The sequence below is a fragment of the Leptonychotes weddellii genome, chromosome 14 (assembly GCF_054177405.1).
Source record: "Leptonychotes weddellii isolate Sample4059 chromosome 14, ASM5417740v2, whole genome shotgun sequence".
NCBI lineage: Eukaryota > Metazoa > Chordata > Mammalia > Carnivora > Phocidae > Leptonychotes > Leptonychotes weddellii.
The window spans coordinates 28,061,022-28,079,609 of NC_138382.1; the positions used below are offsets into that span (position 1 = coordinate 28,061,022).

General features: G+C 35.7%; 1 protein-coding gene across 4 annotated transcripts in view; it reads right to left on the reverse strand.

Moving 5' to 3' along the window:
* Window positions 1-18,588, reverse strand: part of PTPRD (protein tyrosine phosphatase receptor type D) — a 434,932-nt gene that overhangs the window by 77,678 nt on the left and 338,666 nt on the right. For all 4 annotated transcript variants that reach the window (XM_081802975.1, XM_081802978.1, XM_081802976.1 and 1 more), the window contains 3 exons: window positions 18,099-18,189; window positions 12,151-12,360; window positions 7,325-7,485 (listed from right to left, as the gene is read on the reverse strand). In XM_081802975.1, coding sequence (XP_081659101.1) covers window positions 7,325-7,485; window positions 12,151-12,360; window positions 18,099-18,189 — 462 coding nt within the window. The remainder of the gene's footprint in view (window positions 1-7,324; window positions 7,486-12,150; window positions 12,361-18,098; window positions 18,190-18,588) is intronic.

The window sequence follows — 18,588 nt, forward strand, 5'->3', positions numbered from 1 at the left end:
ATGTGGACAGTATTAAATGGGAAGGTAGATCTCTGAGTATATTAAATGGGTTTAAAGTGTTTTGTGTTTCAACTAAAAAACAAAACAAAAAACAAACCTACTTTGCATGTGTTTTTAGCTGGATTAAGTGATATTAAAAAAAAAAACAACACCCTACCGAAGTGCTAAGTTTTCTATCAATGAAAGTAGCTTGCTGACCAGTGTTTAACTGATTTTAGGGAAAAAAATACAGCCATGGTTCTCAAACTTTAGCATGCAGCCAAATCACGTGGGAGGGCTTACTAAACTGCAGACTGTTGCACCCACACCCAGAGTTTCTGATTCATTAGGTCTGGGGTAGGGAGTCCAAGAATTTCTACTTCTCTCAAGTTCCCAGGTGATGCTGATGTTTCTGCTTCTGGTCCAGGGAACAAGCATTGGGAACTACTGGAATACAGCATTGGGAGGAAGGCAGTTGAGATGAGCACAGAGACCCTTTTCTTAGTTTAAGTCTTATCAGAAATTTGTATCTATTGATATAAATATAGATAGAGAGATAGATAGATAGATGATAGATAGATATAAGTTAGAAAGGTAGAAGGTTAGATTGAACGAGTCGTTCAATAATCACAGAGATAGCTAGTCTTACCATTATTATTATTATTATTATTATTATTACTACTACTACTACTACTACTATTGCTGCTTCTGCTATTATTAGTTGAGTCTGGAAAACGTGGAAAATAATTTGAAACTCTGTAAGAGTTTTCACAAAGGCACGGCCACCAATATTTGCAGGATATGAAAATGCCAGTAGCGTTCCTGTATCAGGAGGTGACCTCAGATCAAACTTAAAAATCGGTCTTGAGTAAAAACAAACAAAACAAAACAAACGTTTTATGGGACACCTCACATTTCTGTTCTGTAGACACATTAACACATACAAAGGCTCATTAAAACAAAGTTCAGACTGGTTTCATTACTTTCTAAATTTGGATAATTTGTTATTTATTTTTATATAGACAAACTAATTTATTTCCTTCAGAATCATTTTAATATCAATCATTTTAATATTTTATAAACTAAGCTTTGTCCATCTTCCACTTGCCAGGTAATACCTTTTATATCCAACCTCCACCCTCACCCCCTCTTCCAAAGGCTACCGGTTATCTATTACTGAGCATTAAAGGGGCTTGTTCTCTATTCCTCACCTGTCAGGTTTACTGCTCCATTTTAATGCAGCAAAAAAAGAAAAAGAAAGGCTAAATGTTAGTTGGCCAGTGATAACAAGAGTCACTATGACAACCAAGATTTAAGAAGCACCGCTCACAAGCAGGGACACATTAAATGACACACATTAGGAAATGACAGTGTATCAAAACTTTAAAGGCTTCTAATTATGAATTAAATGGAGGACATGAGGGTACATAACTAACTAAAGCGTTTTTTCTGTGTATGTTAATGTCACATTCACTTTTATCCATCAACCTACATAATATTGCCACAATTATTTCCCAGAAAGTGTTTGATGGTAGAGATATACTATGTTTTTTACAATACATACAAGAAATTTGTTCATCTAAAACAAAATCTTCAGTTAAGAGGTATGTTATTCCTTTAATGATATAAAATATCTGCAAATTGCGTTGAACTGCACAAAAATGTGCACAATGGTATAATACACTATGAGGTAATAAAGTGGCAAAAATGATTTCTTCAAACTCCTTTTGACAAGTAAGGTTATCATAATCTTTTTTGCCAATAAAAGATCAAATACATTTTCAGTTTTGGAAAAAGTAATACTCATCGTTATAAGTCTACAGAGCATGACCCACCTATATTGCTGGGCTAATCCTGAAAGTCTTTCATTACCAGCCATTGATATGACAGATATTTTCATAGTCAAAGAGGTGCTGCTATCTGTGAACACATCTAGCTCATGTTCATGTGATAATATGTGGATTGTTTAGATAACTATGTTCTTTATGCAGAGAATATAACTTGTACCTGAAAAAAATTCATCTAAATAATCTTCATGGTGAGGTGAATTGCGAAGTATTTGGTGAGTTCCCAAATCCAAAATAGAGATACTAAGTCTGCCTTAATGCCAATGACATACATACCTGAGTTGCTAAAGAATCTGGCTTTAAGATAATCTGGTCTATCTCCTTTCAAAAATACAAAACCCACATTCAAATTGTACACACATACACATACAAAGTGATTAATGAAAGTGATATCAAACACACTGGTTAATTCTTTGTATTCTTAATTTTAAAATAATTTACCTAGTGCCCCAGGTTTCAAAAATACTAAATATATGTTTCTAACTTGCTCATTTTTTTAAAAAAAGTTATTTATTTATTTGACAGAGAGAGACAGCGAGAGAGGGAACACAAGCAGGGGGAGCGGGACAGGGAGAAGCAGGCTTCCCAAGAAGCAGGGACCCCGATGCAGGGCTCAGTCCCAGGACCCTGAGATCATGACCCAAACCGAAGGCAGACACTTAGCGACTGAGCCACCCAGGCGCCACCCATTTTTTTTTTCCTTTTTTTAAGTAGGCTTCATGCCCAGCATAGAGCCCAACACGGAGCTTGAACTCATGACCATGAGATCGAAATGAGCTCAGATTAAGTTGGATGTTTAACCGACTGAGCCATCTAAGCACCACTAGCTTGCTCATTTCTAATCAAGGAGATCTTTAGTGAGTCAGTTGTAGGAGAATCTATTTCTTTGGATGGAAGAGAACTACTTAGTGAATTAACAGTTTTGTATATTAAAAGGTTGAGTATTCTTATTGAACAAATGCATAGTTAGTGTGTGATTCACTCCTGCCACTAAAATGTCAGACCCACCACACACATGGGTATATATTTGGGGCAAGTATCTAATTTTGAAGGCTATGGGAACTTGTAAATTTAAATTACAGGCTAAAGGTTTTATTACAGCTCTTGCCAGTCAACACGAAGGTAATATTGTATGATGGAGTAAATAAGTGGAGGGGATTGAGTTTGGAGTTTGTTAATACTATTCAATTGGTATAAATTTGATTACTCAATATCCCTCTGTGCCATGCAGTCTACTAGGCATAAGGGATAACAGTGAGGAAATGACAGAGTCCTTGATATACAGTTTAGTGGGGGCAAGAAAGACAAGGATATGAGCAAGTCCAGGAATGTGCTGGTTCTGTGACATCGATAAACAGAAAGTGCTTTGAAGAGTATAGACGAGGGAACACCCTTAGGGCAGCCTGAACTGGTAGAGAGAACAGGGCAAGAGGAAGGCACCCAGAAAGGCTTTTTGTTTAGTAGGTGGCATCATAGATTACTTCTAAGGGATGTTTCAGAGTTAGCCAGGCCAAGAAAAGAGGCTGGGGAGTCAGAGGAAAGGCATTTCAGGTATATGGAAGGATCTACTCAAAGGCCAGAAGGCAGAATCAATCAGCATTGTCCAGTGTGGTTGGGCATGGCAACATACTTCTCCGTAGCATCTCAAAATATCCTGATCTGTATTTCTTTCTTTGATGACATCTTGGAAATATATGTAAAGTTGATACAAAAAGAGAAGACTAATGAGGACAGTCCACAGAGAGTGGCTAATGTTGGAATGAGGGGAAAAGCTTAAAAAGCTGAAGTTTGTGTTTCAGTCCCATCTATCCCATAGCTTTCATACATGAACATCTGCAGGTGGGGATGGGAATTATTTACTCTGTCCACAACACCTATTTAGGTTAGACTATTACTAATTAAGGATGTTAATTTTGTTTAGATAGTGTTTGGATCCTTCCAACCTCCTAATCCTTATTTTCTTTTCTTCCACACTACATAATAAATATTTCTCATCCATCTTGAAATGCTTTTCCATTTAGTCAGGCTAACATTTTATTTTCAAATATCTTCTATGTAAATAATTCCCAGACCATTCTAGAACTAATGACTAAAAAGCCTTACACATAGAACAAGTGTACAATGTAGATGGGTATCTAAGTGTTCATTTGCTTTATGGATTATTTTATTTCCTTTTTTTGTGGGTTGGATGGATGAAGAACAACCTGGAGTCATATTTAAAAAACATACACCCACTGGAGGCAGAAATGTTTTAGGAATAATTCTATTACTTGGGTTTTTATGTTGTCAGATTATAGAACTTTATTATTAAAAAGGTTCAATTATCTAGTCTACCCACTTACTTTATAAATGAGGAAACTGAAGCCCAGAGTGTTAGCATGGCTTTCTACCCCAATTAGCTACCTAGTCACAGAGCTAAGACTCAGTTTCCCTGATTCCTTATTTTCTAATTAGTGTTTTTCTAATCCTTGCTACCATCCAATCTCTGTAATTTACATTTTGAAAGCTTGTATATATCACATATAGAGAACAAAATTAAAAAAATCATAGGGCAAGATAATTCATCACACTAAAGACCTACCAATTATATTTTAATTTTCTTATGGTTCAGCAGGTATTTTAGGGGCCTTACAAAGCCTCAGTTGATGCTGTTTTGACACTGATTATCAATGTATTATAGGTTTACAAATTACTAGATTAAAACTAAAGTCAAAAGATATAATGCCAGATAAAAGAGTGCACTAGTTCCACATCAATATACTTAATAGGAATAAGTCTCAGTCTCTTCACACAGATCTATAAAAAATGCTTCTTTATATGAACAAACCATCCATAGCTCTAGACTTACTCCTGAGGCAAGTAGTTTTGTAAGCAGATGTGTGTGATAAGTGGGATTATCAAGATAATGTGAGTTAATAATATTTAATAATAATAATGATAATAATGATATATTCAATTCTGATTCATACCAATTACCTATGTATAAACTGAAAGGTACCTAAAAAGAGGGATGAAGTATTTATTATATAATTAACTTTGCTCAGAATCTAAGCTATAAAAGCCACTATTCATTGCCTACAGAAGATTTCCTCTTGAACTGCCTCATGATAATCAAGAAGGACATTGTTGGGTCTACTTGAATTTCAAGTCAGGAATGTTCTTTACTGCTGAAGCAAGCATTTCTATTTCAGAAATGCTTCATGGGCCTTCAGATGGTTGGCTAAATATACTTAGCATTCGAGGATGTCTGCATTTCCCAACAATTGCATTAGACGATGCTTACATATGCACACACTAAAATGCAACTCTATTTTAACAGAGGCATAAAATCTTTAAACGTGATGCCTCTTTTTGCAGGATTGGAAAAGAATATATAACCAAGTTGAATTTTTCCTCAAGCACATGCACATGAGGCAAGAAACACTTAATTATAAATCTTTAAAAAATTATCAAGGTTATAATCCTATTTCTTCACATTTACATAACTCACAAATGTCATGCACATCTCTGTTAAGTGACATGACTTAATGATAGCCAGATATGACTTAATGGTAGCCAGATATAGCCGAATGAAACAAAACTTAAAAAAATACAGCAAGCATTTTGTTCATTTTGAATAATCACAAAATGTCATGTGCCATGGTCTAGAAATGCAACCATCAGCAATCACTTTCTGATCTGACTTCCACAGTAGGATTTGGCCACCTAAATAAGTATCACCGAAAACAATGATAATTCTACTTTCAGTCTTTTATTATTATATTCTCTTCTGGTCATAAGTGTAGCACATGAACAGCACAGAGCACCAGTTCCTGCTTGGACCCACTCAGGATTTGTTATTGTTCTGGGGCATATGTGGGCACCTTGTGCTTCCTGTCCTTACTCTTTACACAAGAGAGAGGCAACAAAATACACACTGATAAACTATGGATTAGGATGGGAAGATTGAAACCATCATCTAAGAGAGAGTTTGGCCTTCAATTACTTGCTTTTTCAGCCATCTTATAGTATGGATAACTGAGTGATGGCAGTGATCAGGAAAAAAAAAATGATGGATATTTCTTTCCTTCTTAAGGCTAAAATAGGATAGGAAATTTAATGGGTTATGGTTATGAACTTCTTTCTTTAATTTGTCTTTTCTTTTCAACCCTCTCTTTACACTGAAATAAAATGGAATACAGCCTGTTAAGAGAAAGTTTTGCAAAGGACAAGTGTCTTAAAGGATATTTTTTTTAAACAAATAAATAAATAAAAGACTATTCTAGGAATATAAGAAGAACATGCTTAACAAAAGAATACAGGTAGAAATAATTAATATAAGCCCAGTGAAGAGAGCTAGATAAATAGGAAAAAGAGCTAATGGAAATAAGATTATCAGATTAAGCATGTCAGCAAGAATCAAAATGAAGACATTCTCATCTGATTTTGAAAGTCAAGGTTATGGAGGGGAGGCTATTTCATAGTAGTGGGAAGATATCATCTTCACAGTAGCATTCTGAAAGATGACATACTACAAAGAAAAATGGGAACATAGATTCAAGTTTCATAAAAATAAAATTTGGATTAGAAGAAAAGAAAAAATGACATAAAGGGAGATAATTCAGAATTTAGTCATTCTACATGTTTAAGAGAATGTATTATATATATTAATTTTTATAATTTTACATATTTTAATATTATATATTTTTAAGTCAGAAAGGAGTTATGGAAAGAATTACTAATGTACTCTTTCCAACTGACTGGGACTAGGGGAAAAATCTAGCTTACTATAAATGAGGCAGAAATGTAATTGAAAAGGGGTGGAAGATCAGAAAACATGGGGTAGATGTGGATTATTTGCATCCTAATTGTAGTCAAAGAACACCAAATCGGATCAAAACCTGGGAGTATAAAGGCCAAGTTTGTGGTTTTAGTTTTTTAAAGGAAAATGGTACCTTATATCCCCTTCTTGGACACAAATAGAATTCACTATAGAATAAAGGTTATAGAAAGAAAAAAAAATTCATTCTCTTCCACATTTTTCCTTCCTTTATCTTCAAACTTTAGCTACTTTCACTGTTTTGAGAAATAGCTACAGGAAAAAAATCTTAGCTCGTGCACTCATTAGACATATGGAATGGGTACAAATGTGCAAATTTGTAATAGTATTTCTAAAACCATGTTGACACTGAGCAATTAATCATCTAAAGCAATCAGATGCAAGCTCGGAATTATCTGCTTGTGAATGTACTCATGTCTTGCAAAGTGCCATGCAAAGTGCTCCGAATGCTTAAAGTAGCTCATAAGACCAAGGCTAGGATCCATGAATGCTGGGCAAGAAAGTCCATACCACACCTGAATGGGATTTGAAACAGCACAATCTTTACATTTCATTCTAATCTAATGGAAACATCTTCCAATGATTATGGGGGCTACACTGAAGTATTTCATTAATAGTAACCACATAATGACCATAGAAGGATTACCAAGATTGCAATAGAGATATTAGGCAAACCTACCTTTTATAAAGAAGGATAGCTATGACAATGCAGATGATAAAGACCACTGCAAGGACAGGACCTACAACCCAGATCAAGCCTTCTTCTTCATCTGTGATGGGCTGTGGATCCAGATCCATTGATACAACAGGATCGGAGTAGGGACTGGTTGCATACATCTTCTGAGGAAAAACAGAGTCTGTGTTACTTATAAACTAATGACTTTCTAGTGTGTGTCCATAGCATTAGAAGGAGCAAAACTTCCGAACTTAGTGGATGTGATATTAAGTGTATGAAACAATGTCAGTGAAAAAGGAGAGGAGGGAAAGGGATGAGAAAAGAGGTGGGAGAAAAGGGAGGAAGGAGGAAAAAGTGAAGAGATCTTGCAATGGAAATTTCCTTGTAGAGTGAAATATTTTCTAATCAAATCATTTTTGATGGTATAAGTTACTCTGTAGACACATTTTCATTGGGATCTATATATGACATATTAAATGATCTTATGAAGTATAAAGTAAAACAGTTAACCATTTACAAAATGTTCAAAGAGCATTTACACTGTGCCAAGGTGTTATGTGTTGTGTGAAAATCAACAGAAATATGATAGTTCCAGCCCTAAAGACATTATCAGCCAGTTAAGGAGATCAAATTTAAAAAGTAAACATTTATAGGGAAAAATGGGAGGGGGAAATGGAGACATGTAGGTCAAAGGGTACAAACTTTCAGTTATAAGAAGTTCTGAGGATCTAATGAACCGCATGGTGACTATGGTCAATAATACAGTATTACATACTTGGAAGTTGCTGAGAGTAGATCTTAAGTATATTTCAGCACACACACATACACACACACACGAAGAGTTAACTATGTGAGCAGATGGATATGCTGCTTATCCTGATCTTGGTAACCATTCCATAATGTATATTGTACATCAAATCATCATGTTGTACACTTTAAATATATAATTATATTTGTTAACTTTCCCTAAATGAAGTTGGGAAAAATATATAGTTACTTGGTGAAGGAATGGACTGAATACTATAAATTTTATTTTTATAATATCCTATGTCTCATTTCAGACTCTCTTAGCACAGTACTGTCTTGACTTTGCTGCCTCCCCCCCACCCCCCCGCCCCCAGTGTGAGGTCCTAGCTTTTCTTTTTCCAGTAGAGACAAATCCACACCTATGGGCTGCCTCACCTGTCCTGCCACTATCTTCTCATCTCTTCTAACTCCAGCTCTACCACTGATTCTGTTTCCTCATTTGCTAAATAGAATTGTCATTATTCAGTCCCTTCCAGACATCTTTTCCAGATTTGCCATAGTTGATTGAGCCTTATTGAAAACTCCTCCACTGATTCTCCTACTTCTGTACTCAACTGGTCCCATTCTAATCTTGCCAACTGATCATGACCACCTCTGAATCCATCCTGTGCCAGCATTCTTAAGTTTTATTTTCTGCTAGTCATTTTCTCCCTTCTCTGGCAAGGGCATCCTTACCTTTAACTACCAACTTCTATGCAGATTACTTCCTGATTAATGTTTCTAACGTCAGAAACTCTGCTAACTCCCAGACTTTCATTTCCAATTATTGCTAGAGATTCCTACATCTACCTGCAAGTTAAGAATTGCATGTGTTATTTCCCGGCTTGCTAGATATACCCTCCTTCCAACTTGCTAATTTTTCTCATCTTCTCAATACCTAGGAATGAAAAACTACTGATTTTATTTTGCCAATGACCCTCAGGTTGATCTACTCTCTTTCCAGTTTCATGGGTACCACTTTTCTTCCGGACCTCATTCATGCCCACCCAAAGCATACTGAGAATTTCTTTCTTCCTCTAACAGTCTCTAGGGCTGCTAGAGTTATTATCCTAAACTATAGCTGTAAAACCTTCAGGAGGCTCTCTGGTGATTCCTAAATAAACCCTAGATGTCCTAGCAGGGATCTTAAGGGCCTCCGTGATTTTGTTTTAAACTTCTGTATCACACACAACATTTTCCATCATAGTGAGCTTCTTGCTACTACTCCCTAAATGCCCTATTCTCTCTCTTTAACCCTCTCACAAGTTCCACAACATTTAGCTCCTGTAATCTAACTGATCTCCAAGACCCCGCTTAAATATTGCCTCCAGTGAAGCTACCACTCCTTAACTGGAAATAATCATTTCACAAAATATAGGTAAAAACAACTTTTAAAATTTCAGGTAGTCCTTTATTCCTTTTTTAATGGTATTCATCCAGCTCTGTTTTCCTTTTTTTATTTGTGCATATACTTTATTTTCTTTAATGAAACTATGAACTCCAGGAAGGTAGGGATTTATATACCGCTTGTGTTTGTACACTCAAAGCAGCTAGCACAGAGCTTTGCACTTAATGAGTTCCCAGCAAATCTTTGTCAAATAAAATAAATTGTTCATCTTTTCAAATGGCTGATCTTATCAAGACATAAGAGTGTATTCTCATCTCTCCATGATTAGGAAGTATATCTAATTTTTCATCTGCATTTAAAGAATTAATTTAGGGCATATATTCTGAATTTAAGTGCAGCAAGCTTAGTGGTCAATCTGGAAGGCCTATGCCCCACTAAATGTTTGTATTCTATTCTTTCCCACTTTCCCCATAGTATTTAGGAGAGACTGACTACATTTCTAGATTTTCGAATGTGTCAAAAGATAAAAAGTCAGTACATTTCCAACCTTCTCAGAAGCAGCTAAAAAAAAAAAAGAAAAAGATATGTACAGTGTAAGGACTTGGCAAAGACACTAAATATCAAGAAACATGATTCTTTATGTAAGTATAATTGTTTGTTTTGGTTTATACTTTCCCCTTTCTATCTTGTAGGTCACACTCAACTGTTTGGCAGACAAAAATAAACAAAACTCTGTGATTTGAAATTCTTTACCAACGGCCTTTGAGATAATCATCTTGGTCAGCCAAGATACAAATCTAGGCAGAGGTTTTCCCAAAGCACACAGATTTCCAACCCAAATCAGGAAATAGAGACGTAAGAAAATGAAAAGAAAACAAAACCATAAAGTGATACCAGCCTTGTGAAAATAAAACTTGTTCAATGTGCGGGGGTAATAGCCTTTGGTTGTTCTAAACCAGCCCTCTGATACTCTTAACGTGAAGTAATAATGGACTAGGGAAAGCTCACGTTTTGAGGGGTGGGTCTTTTCTCTATGAAAATTATTAGCCTACCCTGGGAGTGGTTAGGTGCTTAACAACAATTATTCACAAAAATTTGAGGCTTACAAAATGACAGTATCATTGCCAACATTATATTCATTGGATACAAGTCTTTTCTATAAAGTAGATGCTGGCCTGAAAACATATACAACACATAAAGAGCATTGTTGGGAAAGATGATGGAGAAAAGGGACAGTTCAGATAATTTATTTGGAAAAAGTCCTAATTACATAATTAATGAAACAATGAAATGACATACTAAGGGGCGATGTAGACTCTTCATCATTGGTAATGCATTTAAACACTAGAAACATCTGGGAGAAATCAAACCAGAGTCTCTGACAGCGGTGTCATCAGCCTGCATGGTCTGCGGAGGCTGCTCTTCTTTGCTGAATTCTCTGATCTACCTCAATGGTCTGAACGTGCTTTCTGAAACATCTTAAAGCTATGTAAGGAAAATTACTTCAAATATCTAAAAGTCATTAAAAACAAGAAAGAAAAAGATGATTTCTAACATTCTATTCCCTTGATGTTCTGCCTTAAAACCTTCAACTAAAAAGAGAAAGCATATCCATGCATTAAAATTCCAGGGAGCCCATCACTTTGTTTTCAAATGACATTCTGCGCACAAAGGTAAACGAGGCAGAAAGGCTGCCTTTGTGTTTTGATTTTCCACAGGGGAATTCCTTCAGTCATTTGAAGAGAAGCCCCACTATATGTGCTAACACCCTAGGTGAAGAAATCTTTGAGACATCTCGGGCTTCCTCTATAAGGGAAGTGACTGGCTCAACTGAACTGCCACGCCTGTCAGTTTTAGGCCCCTATTAGAAAGATACAGTTAGAATATGTATATTAAATGTTAATGTGAACTGCCACTTCAAAATCCACCCCCCCTTCACAGCTACAATTTCTCTTCCTCTCTCTCTCTCTCTCCTTTTTTAACATTCACAGCAACTGAAGCATAAAACGACATAAGAGCAAGATGAATTACATAAAAGAAGACAACTCATTATTTAGAGTACCTTAGGAATTCTCTGTTTTATTGAATTATTTTCTAACATTCTTGGCTTTTCACTGATAAAGTCATTGGTAAATTGCTATAATTAAAGAAGCTGACTGTGCTTGCCTTGTTCCTAGACAGACCTTCTGAATCTGGATAGAGATTGTGGGCTCACCAGCAGTTGCAGGAGAATAAAACACAATCACCCTCAATCAGTATTTCTGAATACCTGGAAATACCCTATGTTTAATTGCAGAACTTGATAGTTTCTATTGTAATCAAATAAACTTCTCTGAGAACAGTCATTTTTAAGGGTTGACGAAGGCGCTTTTGAGCAGTGATGGGTATCACCGTCCTTTCCAGATGTGTCACATTGATGGTTCCAAGAACCATGTCTTATCAGTTCGGCACTTCATAAGCCAAAAAACCCACCTGAATTCCATGTCATTAGGGACACAGCCTTGTTTATAATGAAATCTCAAGCAGATTACTCAGCAGTGTTTAAAGAGTAGGCAGCCTGTTGCTCCACTTAAGTTAATGATAGCTCATGAGAAATAATTAGGATGGATATATCTACATATCCCCCAAATAGACCTATTCTGGTGAATATAGGTAAGAATACCAAAGGAAAGAGATGCCAACACAATTAACTTACAGACTCTGCATGTTCCATCACTGCTAACACAAAGAAGACATATTCTTGACCACTTTGGAGTTGCTTGTTTGTGAATCCACCATAATGTTTGTCATCCCCCAGGGTGAACTCAGTGGGAAGGACATCAAAGTGAGCAGCAATATATGGCTTTAATTCAACTTCTCTCCCATATCGGATGCTTCTGCGTTTCCTAGATATCTCTTTAAGCAGCTTAAGGAAAAACGTGGGAAACAGAAAAAGAAACGTAAACAACAATAACCCAACTTAATGACTATTTAATGGGAGAAATTAATTCAGGACTGGGAACAACTCAACCACAATTTGTTTACATTTCATGTACCATGTCAGCATCACTAAATCTCAGTTCTGTCTTTCAAATGCTTGTCTTGCTATTAAAGTAAGGTGTTAGACTGCTCTTGCAAGGCCCGGGCGATAAACACAGGACAATTAGACCCTTCCTTCACTGGTAGCTCATATCACTATTTACCCTAATGAAATCTTCTCAAAGGGCAAGAGTACATTATAACCTAAGTAAAAAAAAAGTCAGCTTGATTCACAAAAGCCTGTCACACAGGCTTTATTATTGTTATTTATTAAACAAATAGTAACCTCAGATAAAGCCATCAATTATGATCAACTTTCAGAGAGGTTAGTACCATTTTAGATGGTTTTTAGTAGTGAGATCATTTATACAATACAAATACCCTCAAATCAGCAGAAATAGAATCCAATGACCAAGTTTTAATTGAAACTTATATTATATAGATATTGTCACTCATTTAACAATTTATGGCTTGGGGCGTCTGGGTGGCTCAGATGCTTAAGCGTCTGCCTTCGGCTCAGGTCATGATCTCAGGGTCCTGGGATCGAGTCCCGCATCGGGTTCCCTGCTCAGTGCAGAGCCTGCTTCTCCCTCTCCCTCTGCCACTCCCTCTGCTTGTGCTCTTCTGTCTATCTCTCTGTCAAATAAATAAATAAAATCTATAAAAAAAAATAAAAAACAATTTATGGCTTGACTTGGTTTCTTGGCTCCTTAAATAACCTTTTGGTTATTCCTCACATTTATCACGACATCAACTTTTCTGGAGCTGACAGTTCCCTGGAGAGGTTGAATTATCTTCTTAGGTGAAACAGACAGGGTAGATAAACATTAAGTTTAATATTACCCTGAAGAAAACAAACACACACATGTACACAAAAATCCTTCACGCATCTCTAAAAGAAAAAGGTAGAACTTATGTTTCAATATTCCTGTTTTGCCTTCACCTTTTTCATTAGAAAGTCACATTAATGATATTTTATGACAAATGATTTCAAAATAATGTTGAAGTTAGCTTTGTCTTCTCCCCTTAAATATATTGGTATTTCATAGGGCATAACCAAGGGAAAAAGTTTGTAGCAGTCTGTGATGTCTTTTTTTTTCTGGAATGAAACTTGTCTTCAACTCAATAAATAAAATTAAGATACTAATGGAAACATTATGGTGAAATTATTTGCTACTCTTGTTATATAAGTGGAAATGATAGATCAAAAACCAAAGTAGTGATATCTGCTTAGCTCCCAAGGCCAGGCTTCTGTGATAATGGTTGCAGATTCTATATACAGCAAACGTCAAATCCTTGTGTTAGGAACCTGATGGCATACTACCCAGAGTTGTAAATGAGCTCAGCTGGTCAGATGTAAATCAAATAGGTAAACACTCTTTGGGTTATATAGATAACCTGTGCCCACATTGTTTTGAATCTAATTTCTAATGTTCTAGTATTTTCTTTGAGTTTATTGATGCAATGAAAATTACATGAACTATAAGCTCTTTTATGAGAATTCCAGTAGACTGGGCATCACTTGTTTAGCAAATTTGGACTATCTGATGATACATTCAGTTAGGCTGATCAATTATGCACCAGTGAAGAGGAAATAAAACAAGGCCAACACTTAGCACTATCTTTGAATCCTGTTGTCAGGTTTAGGTTTACTTATAATAATGCTAATCACAATGATAGCTAATATTTATTAAGCACTTAGTTGAAGCACTGTTCTCAGAAGCCTAAATATTTATTAGTTCATTTACTCCTTATAATAAACCCTATAAGTTAGGCTATTATTATATCCCCATTTTATAAATGAGGACACGAAGGTATAACAGAAGTGGCGATATATAATCGGTGCAACTGGTGAAATAAAATGAAATTACATGTAAGGGATTTTTCAAATTATATTTTTGTTTGCTTAATGGTTATACAATATCAAGAAAACACAAATGCAACATTTAAGCTAAATCAATAACCTAACTTGTTTTAACTCAATCTATACTTAGACATATGTAATTTTTGTGCATCTGTTCTCATTAATGTAGCTGAATGTGTACTTAGATTTCCTTTTCCTGGATTCTTTTAACATGTTATTTTAAAAATTCTGATGCCAAATATTTAATAATGTACTGGAAAAGTCATTACAAAGGTATTATTGATATGTAGTAGACAATGAGCCATTACTTTAAGGACAAACGTACTGCAGATGAGCTGAACAGCTTTTTGAAGTTGGTTAATCAGAAACATTTACCCTCAGTTGTTTATGTGACTGTGTCCCCTCTTCCACTTCACTGATCAAACCCTACTTTGATTTTATCCATATTTCACATGTATGCAACTGTCATAATTCATCCATATCACTGTCATCCCCATGAATACCTTTTGCTAGGGTTTCTTTAGAATACTTGGAGGAAGTACCTTAGAATAATATATTTGGGTTTTTTGGTGTTCCTTAGATGCAATGCAGCCGTTCCTTAAGGTCAAACCTGGAATATCAACTCTGCCCCCGGAGGTTGCTGTAATCTCTGCAGGATGCTTCCTGTGTTATACTTTAAATTGGTCAAGTGTACTCAGATGTTACCAAAGTTACCCAGTATGTTGAAGTTACAACTACAAATGACCACATTATTTAAGAGCAAGCCTTTGAAGTAAATGCGATGAAAAGCTTATGATATATTATAAAACCTGCCCTGAATTAATTATAACTAATATTTTATGAGTCATTCTGTCCGAAATTCAGTTTGACTATCAACGTCTGCTCTGCCCAGTCTGACCTTGACAACAGAAGTTCCAGTGCATGAATTTATTATGTGGAGATTATCCCCAGACAAAGGATAAATGAGCTCAGAAGATAATATTGAGAGTGGCTCTGTTTAGGAAGCCTCTTTCCGTTTTTTATGGGCCTAGAGCTGAGGCATACATGTGGAAATCCCCTTAGGCCACCATTATATTCGGTGATACGGTTTCAACCATTTGAATTATAGGCCTTTCTAAAAAATCACTTGGTCAAATACATTTAAGAGAGGAACATTGCTTTGTCAAAGCTGGCAGTACCAAGCTATAGATAACATTACAACAATGCTTTTATTATCCATGATGGGGGGAAAAATGTCTGTAGGGATCAGAAACTGGATGAGTAAGCATAAAGTGAGGTCATAGACTAGTTTCATTTGTTCCCCTACACAATAGTTACAAAACGTATTGGAGGTAATTCCAGAAGATATATCAAGGGCTTTAGTTTTTTATCAGAAATAATTTTCATTTTCCAGTCAATGCATATCTTATTTCTTCCACCATTAATTCTACAATGTGATCTCAATTATATCAGTAAGAAAAGTGGGAAACAACCCATCCTGACCCCAAAATTTTGAATTAATAAATGTTCTTTATCAAACTATTACACAGATTAATGCACCACAACTTGTGGGATGATTAAAATGACCCGTTATGGGAATCAGCAGCACAGACCCATAGAATTTAATTGCAGGAAAGCTCAATGTCATATAGCTCTATACTTTAATCCATTAGTATTGCTGTGCATTTTGGAGGTTAAAACCTGGCTATAAAAGAGAATCAGCTTCCTATTGCTAGCAAATGGTTCTACTTCTAGGAAAAGGTTATTATTTAAAAGTATTTGACATAATTTTTGGATTGGATTTTAATTCTTTGATAACTTGTTTTTTGCTTTTTGTTTCTTGTTTTTAACAGGAGGAAAGATTCATAGATTCTACAAGTTACCTTTGCATTTTAAAAGCAATTCCAATGGAATTCAGTAATTTATTCAAGAGCTGATTAATTAATAAGTAATAATATAACAATCTCAAGATTAACTGATTAGTCAGTTGCAAGTAAAAGCATACCTTGCTTCAAAATGTTTAAAAAAGGGGCACCTAAAAAGAGGGAACGTGATATGATGAGCACTGGGTGATATACTCAACTAATGAATCATTGAACATTATATCAAAAACTAATGATGCACTATACTTTGGCTAATTGAATTTAAATTTTAAAAAGCGGGGGCACCTGGTTTGCTCAGTCGGTTAAGTGTCTGCCTTCAGCTCAGGTCATGATCTCGGAGTGCCGGGATCAAGCCCCACGTCGGACTCCCTGCTCAGCGGGGAGTCTGCTTCTCCCTCTACCCTTCCTCCTGCTCTTCTCTCTCTTTCTCTTCCAGATAAATAGATAAAATCTTTAAAAAAAAATGTTTACAAAAGACCAGCTGACATTTTGCATATTCAGATGGAAGATTATTATTCCTCTAACATAGAAAAATGATTTTATTCCTTCTTTATTATTAGAAAAAAATTATAACATAAATTACTTGACATTATTGAAATGATATGCCATTTTACACCCCTCCAGTGCTTATCTAATCATTAAAGAGTGACATAAAAGCACAATCCTAACCTTGAACTCATCTCCCCTTCTGAACTTGATCAAGTTTAACTCAGATAAATGAAGTGGGTGAAGATGAACCATATGTCTAGAGAGGATATATGTCTGCCAAAAGAAGCTAACAGCCCTTATCTGTCAGATCACAGTCTCTTTAGTGCAGACATGTATGAAATAAACATCTTTTCCCTGTAATGCAGCTAAGGAATTTCTTCTTTCTCCTGCTCCCTTGCACTAATTTAAAATAGAGAAAATACCTGGAAACAACAGGTTGGGCTATAAGATGTGGCCTATGTTGTAAATAAACTCAACAAATTAAAATTTCATATGTCCCCAAGTGGGGGCGTTTTAATTTGCTTTCTGAAGTGATTCAAACCAGCATCATGTTAAAAGAGCAAAATCTTTCCTGTATTTGACTGAACCACAGCCATTAACTTGCTTGGCCCTTTGGGTATATGGCTTAACATTTCTGATCACAGTTTTCCCTCTAAATAGAATGTATAATATTTAGGTCTTTTTCCTCATACTATGTATTAACTTCCAAAAAAAAAAAACAAAAATAAAAAACCAAAAACAAATGTTCTTTTTGCAAAAAGAGTATTAATTAAAATACACCTACTATTGTTGTAAGATGTCAGAAATTAAAATCATACTATTTGGTGTTTGCTGTGGTTTTTGTTCTATATTTCTGTCCTGGCTCAAAATTTGGGGATATGTTTTGTTTGCCCCTGCAGTTAAATGCATTTTTGATTCTGAAATCCTACAAAATATAGAATAAGGCAAATGTGCTAATCAGCATAGTTCTCTGAGAAACTTGTCAAGAACGCATAGTAGGTAAGATGTTGAACTCTGGTGCAAATTGCAATTTAGCATTTGTAACAGCTTCAGCTACCACTACACTAATTAAGCAGACCTTGGAGTTCATAGCAATGATGATTATTAAGTCTTTGCTGACAATTCACCTTGCACACCTTGCATCATGTTTTACAAGGGACAAGGCGCAAAATATTAAAGCCAACAAAGATTAGACAGGTTGTAAGCTTTACTGCAGCTACGTGTCTTTTAATTAAAGCAAAGAGTTCTCTGTTGGGGTCCCTAGAGGTTATCAGGCCCATAGCACTGAACCATCCAACCAGCTGACCAGCCAACCATACAGAAGTCAGCACCTTCCTCCCATACAGATGAAGAGTATGTTTAATAAATTAAATAACTAATGAAAGACACAGCCAAAAAACACATAGTTACCTCATCTAATTCCATTTCATCTGGACTCTCCCATGGCTTGATAAATTTCCCACGAGATTTCTTCAAAGGCACAATTATTATGTAGTAACCTCTGCACAAGAATGGACAAAAATAAGATTAGATCAAAGGGAAAAGAAAACGGATATGTCCTTAAATCTTCCACAGACCAGTGATTGAGAATGAAAGCAAATTATGGACATGGAGTGACTTGTCCATCAATGAGAAATAACCACCTGTTTGCTCAATTTTAAAAACAACATGGGTAGACATTTATGTGTGACTTCAATGATCTTTTTTTTTTTAATTTTTTATTCTTATGTTAATCCCCATACATTACATCATTAGTTTTAGATGAAGTGTTCCATGATTCATTGTTTGTGCATAACACCCAGTGCTCCATGCAGAATGTGCCCTCCTCAATACCCACCACCAGGCTAACCCATCCTCCCACCCCCCTCCCCTCTAGAACCCTCAGTTTGTTTTTCAGAGT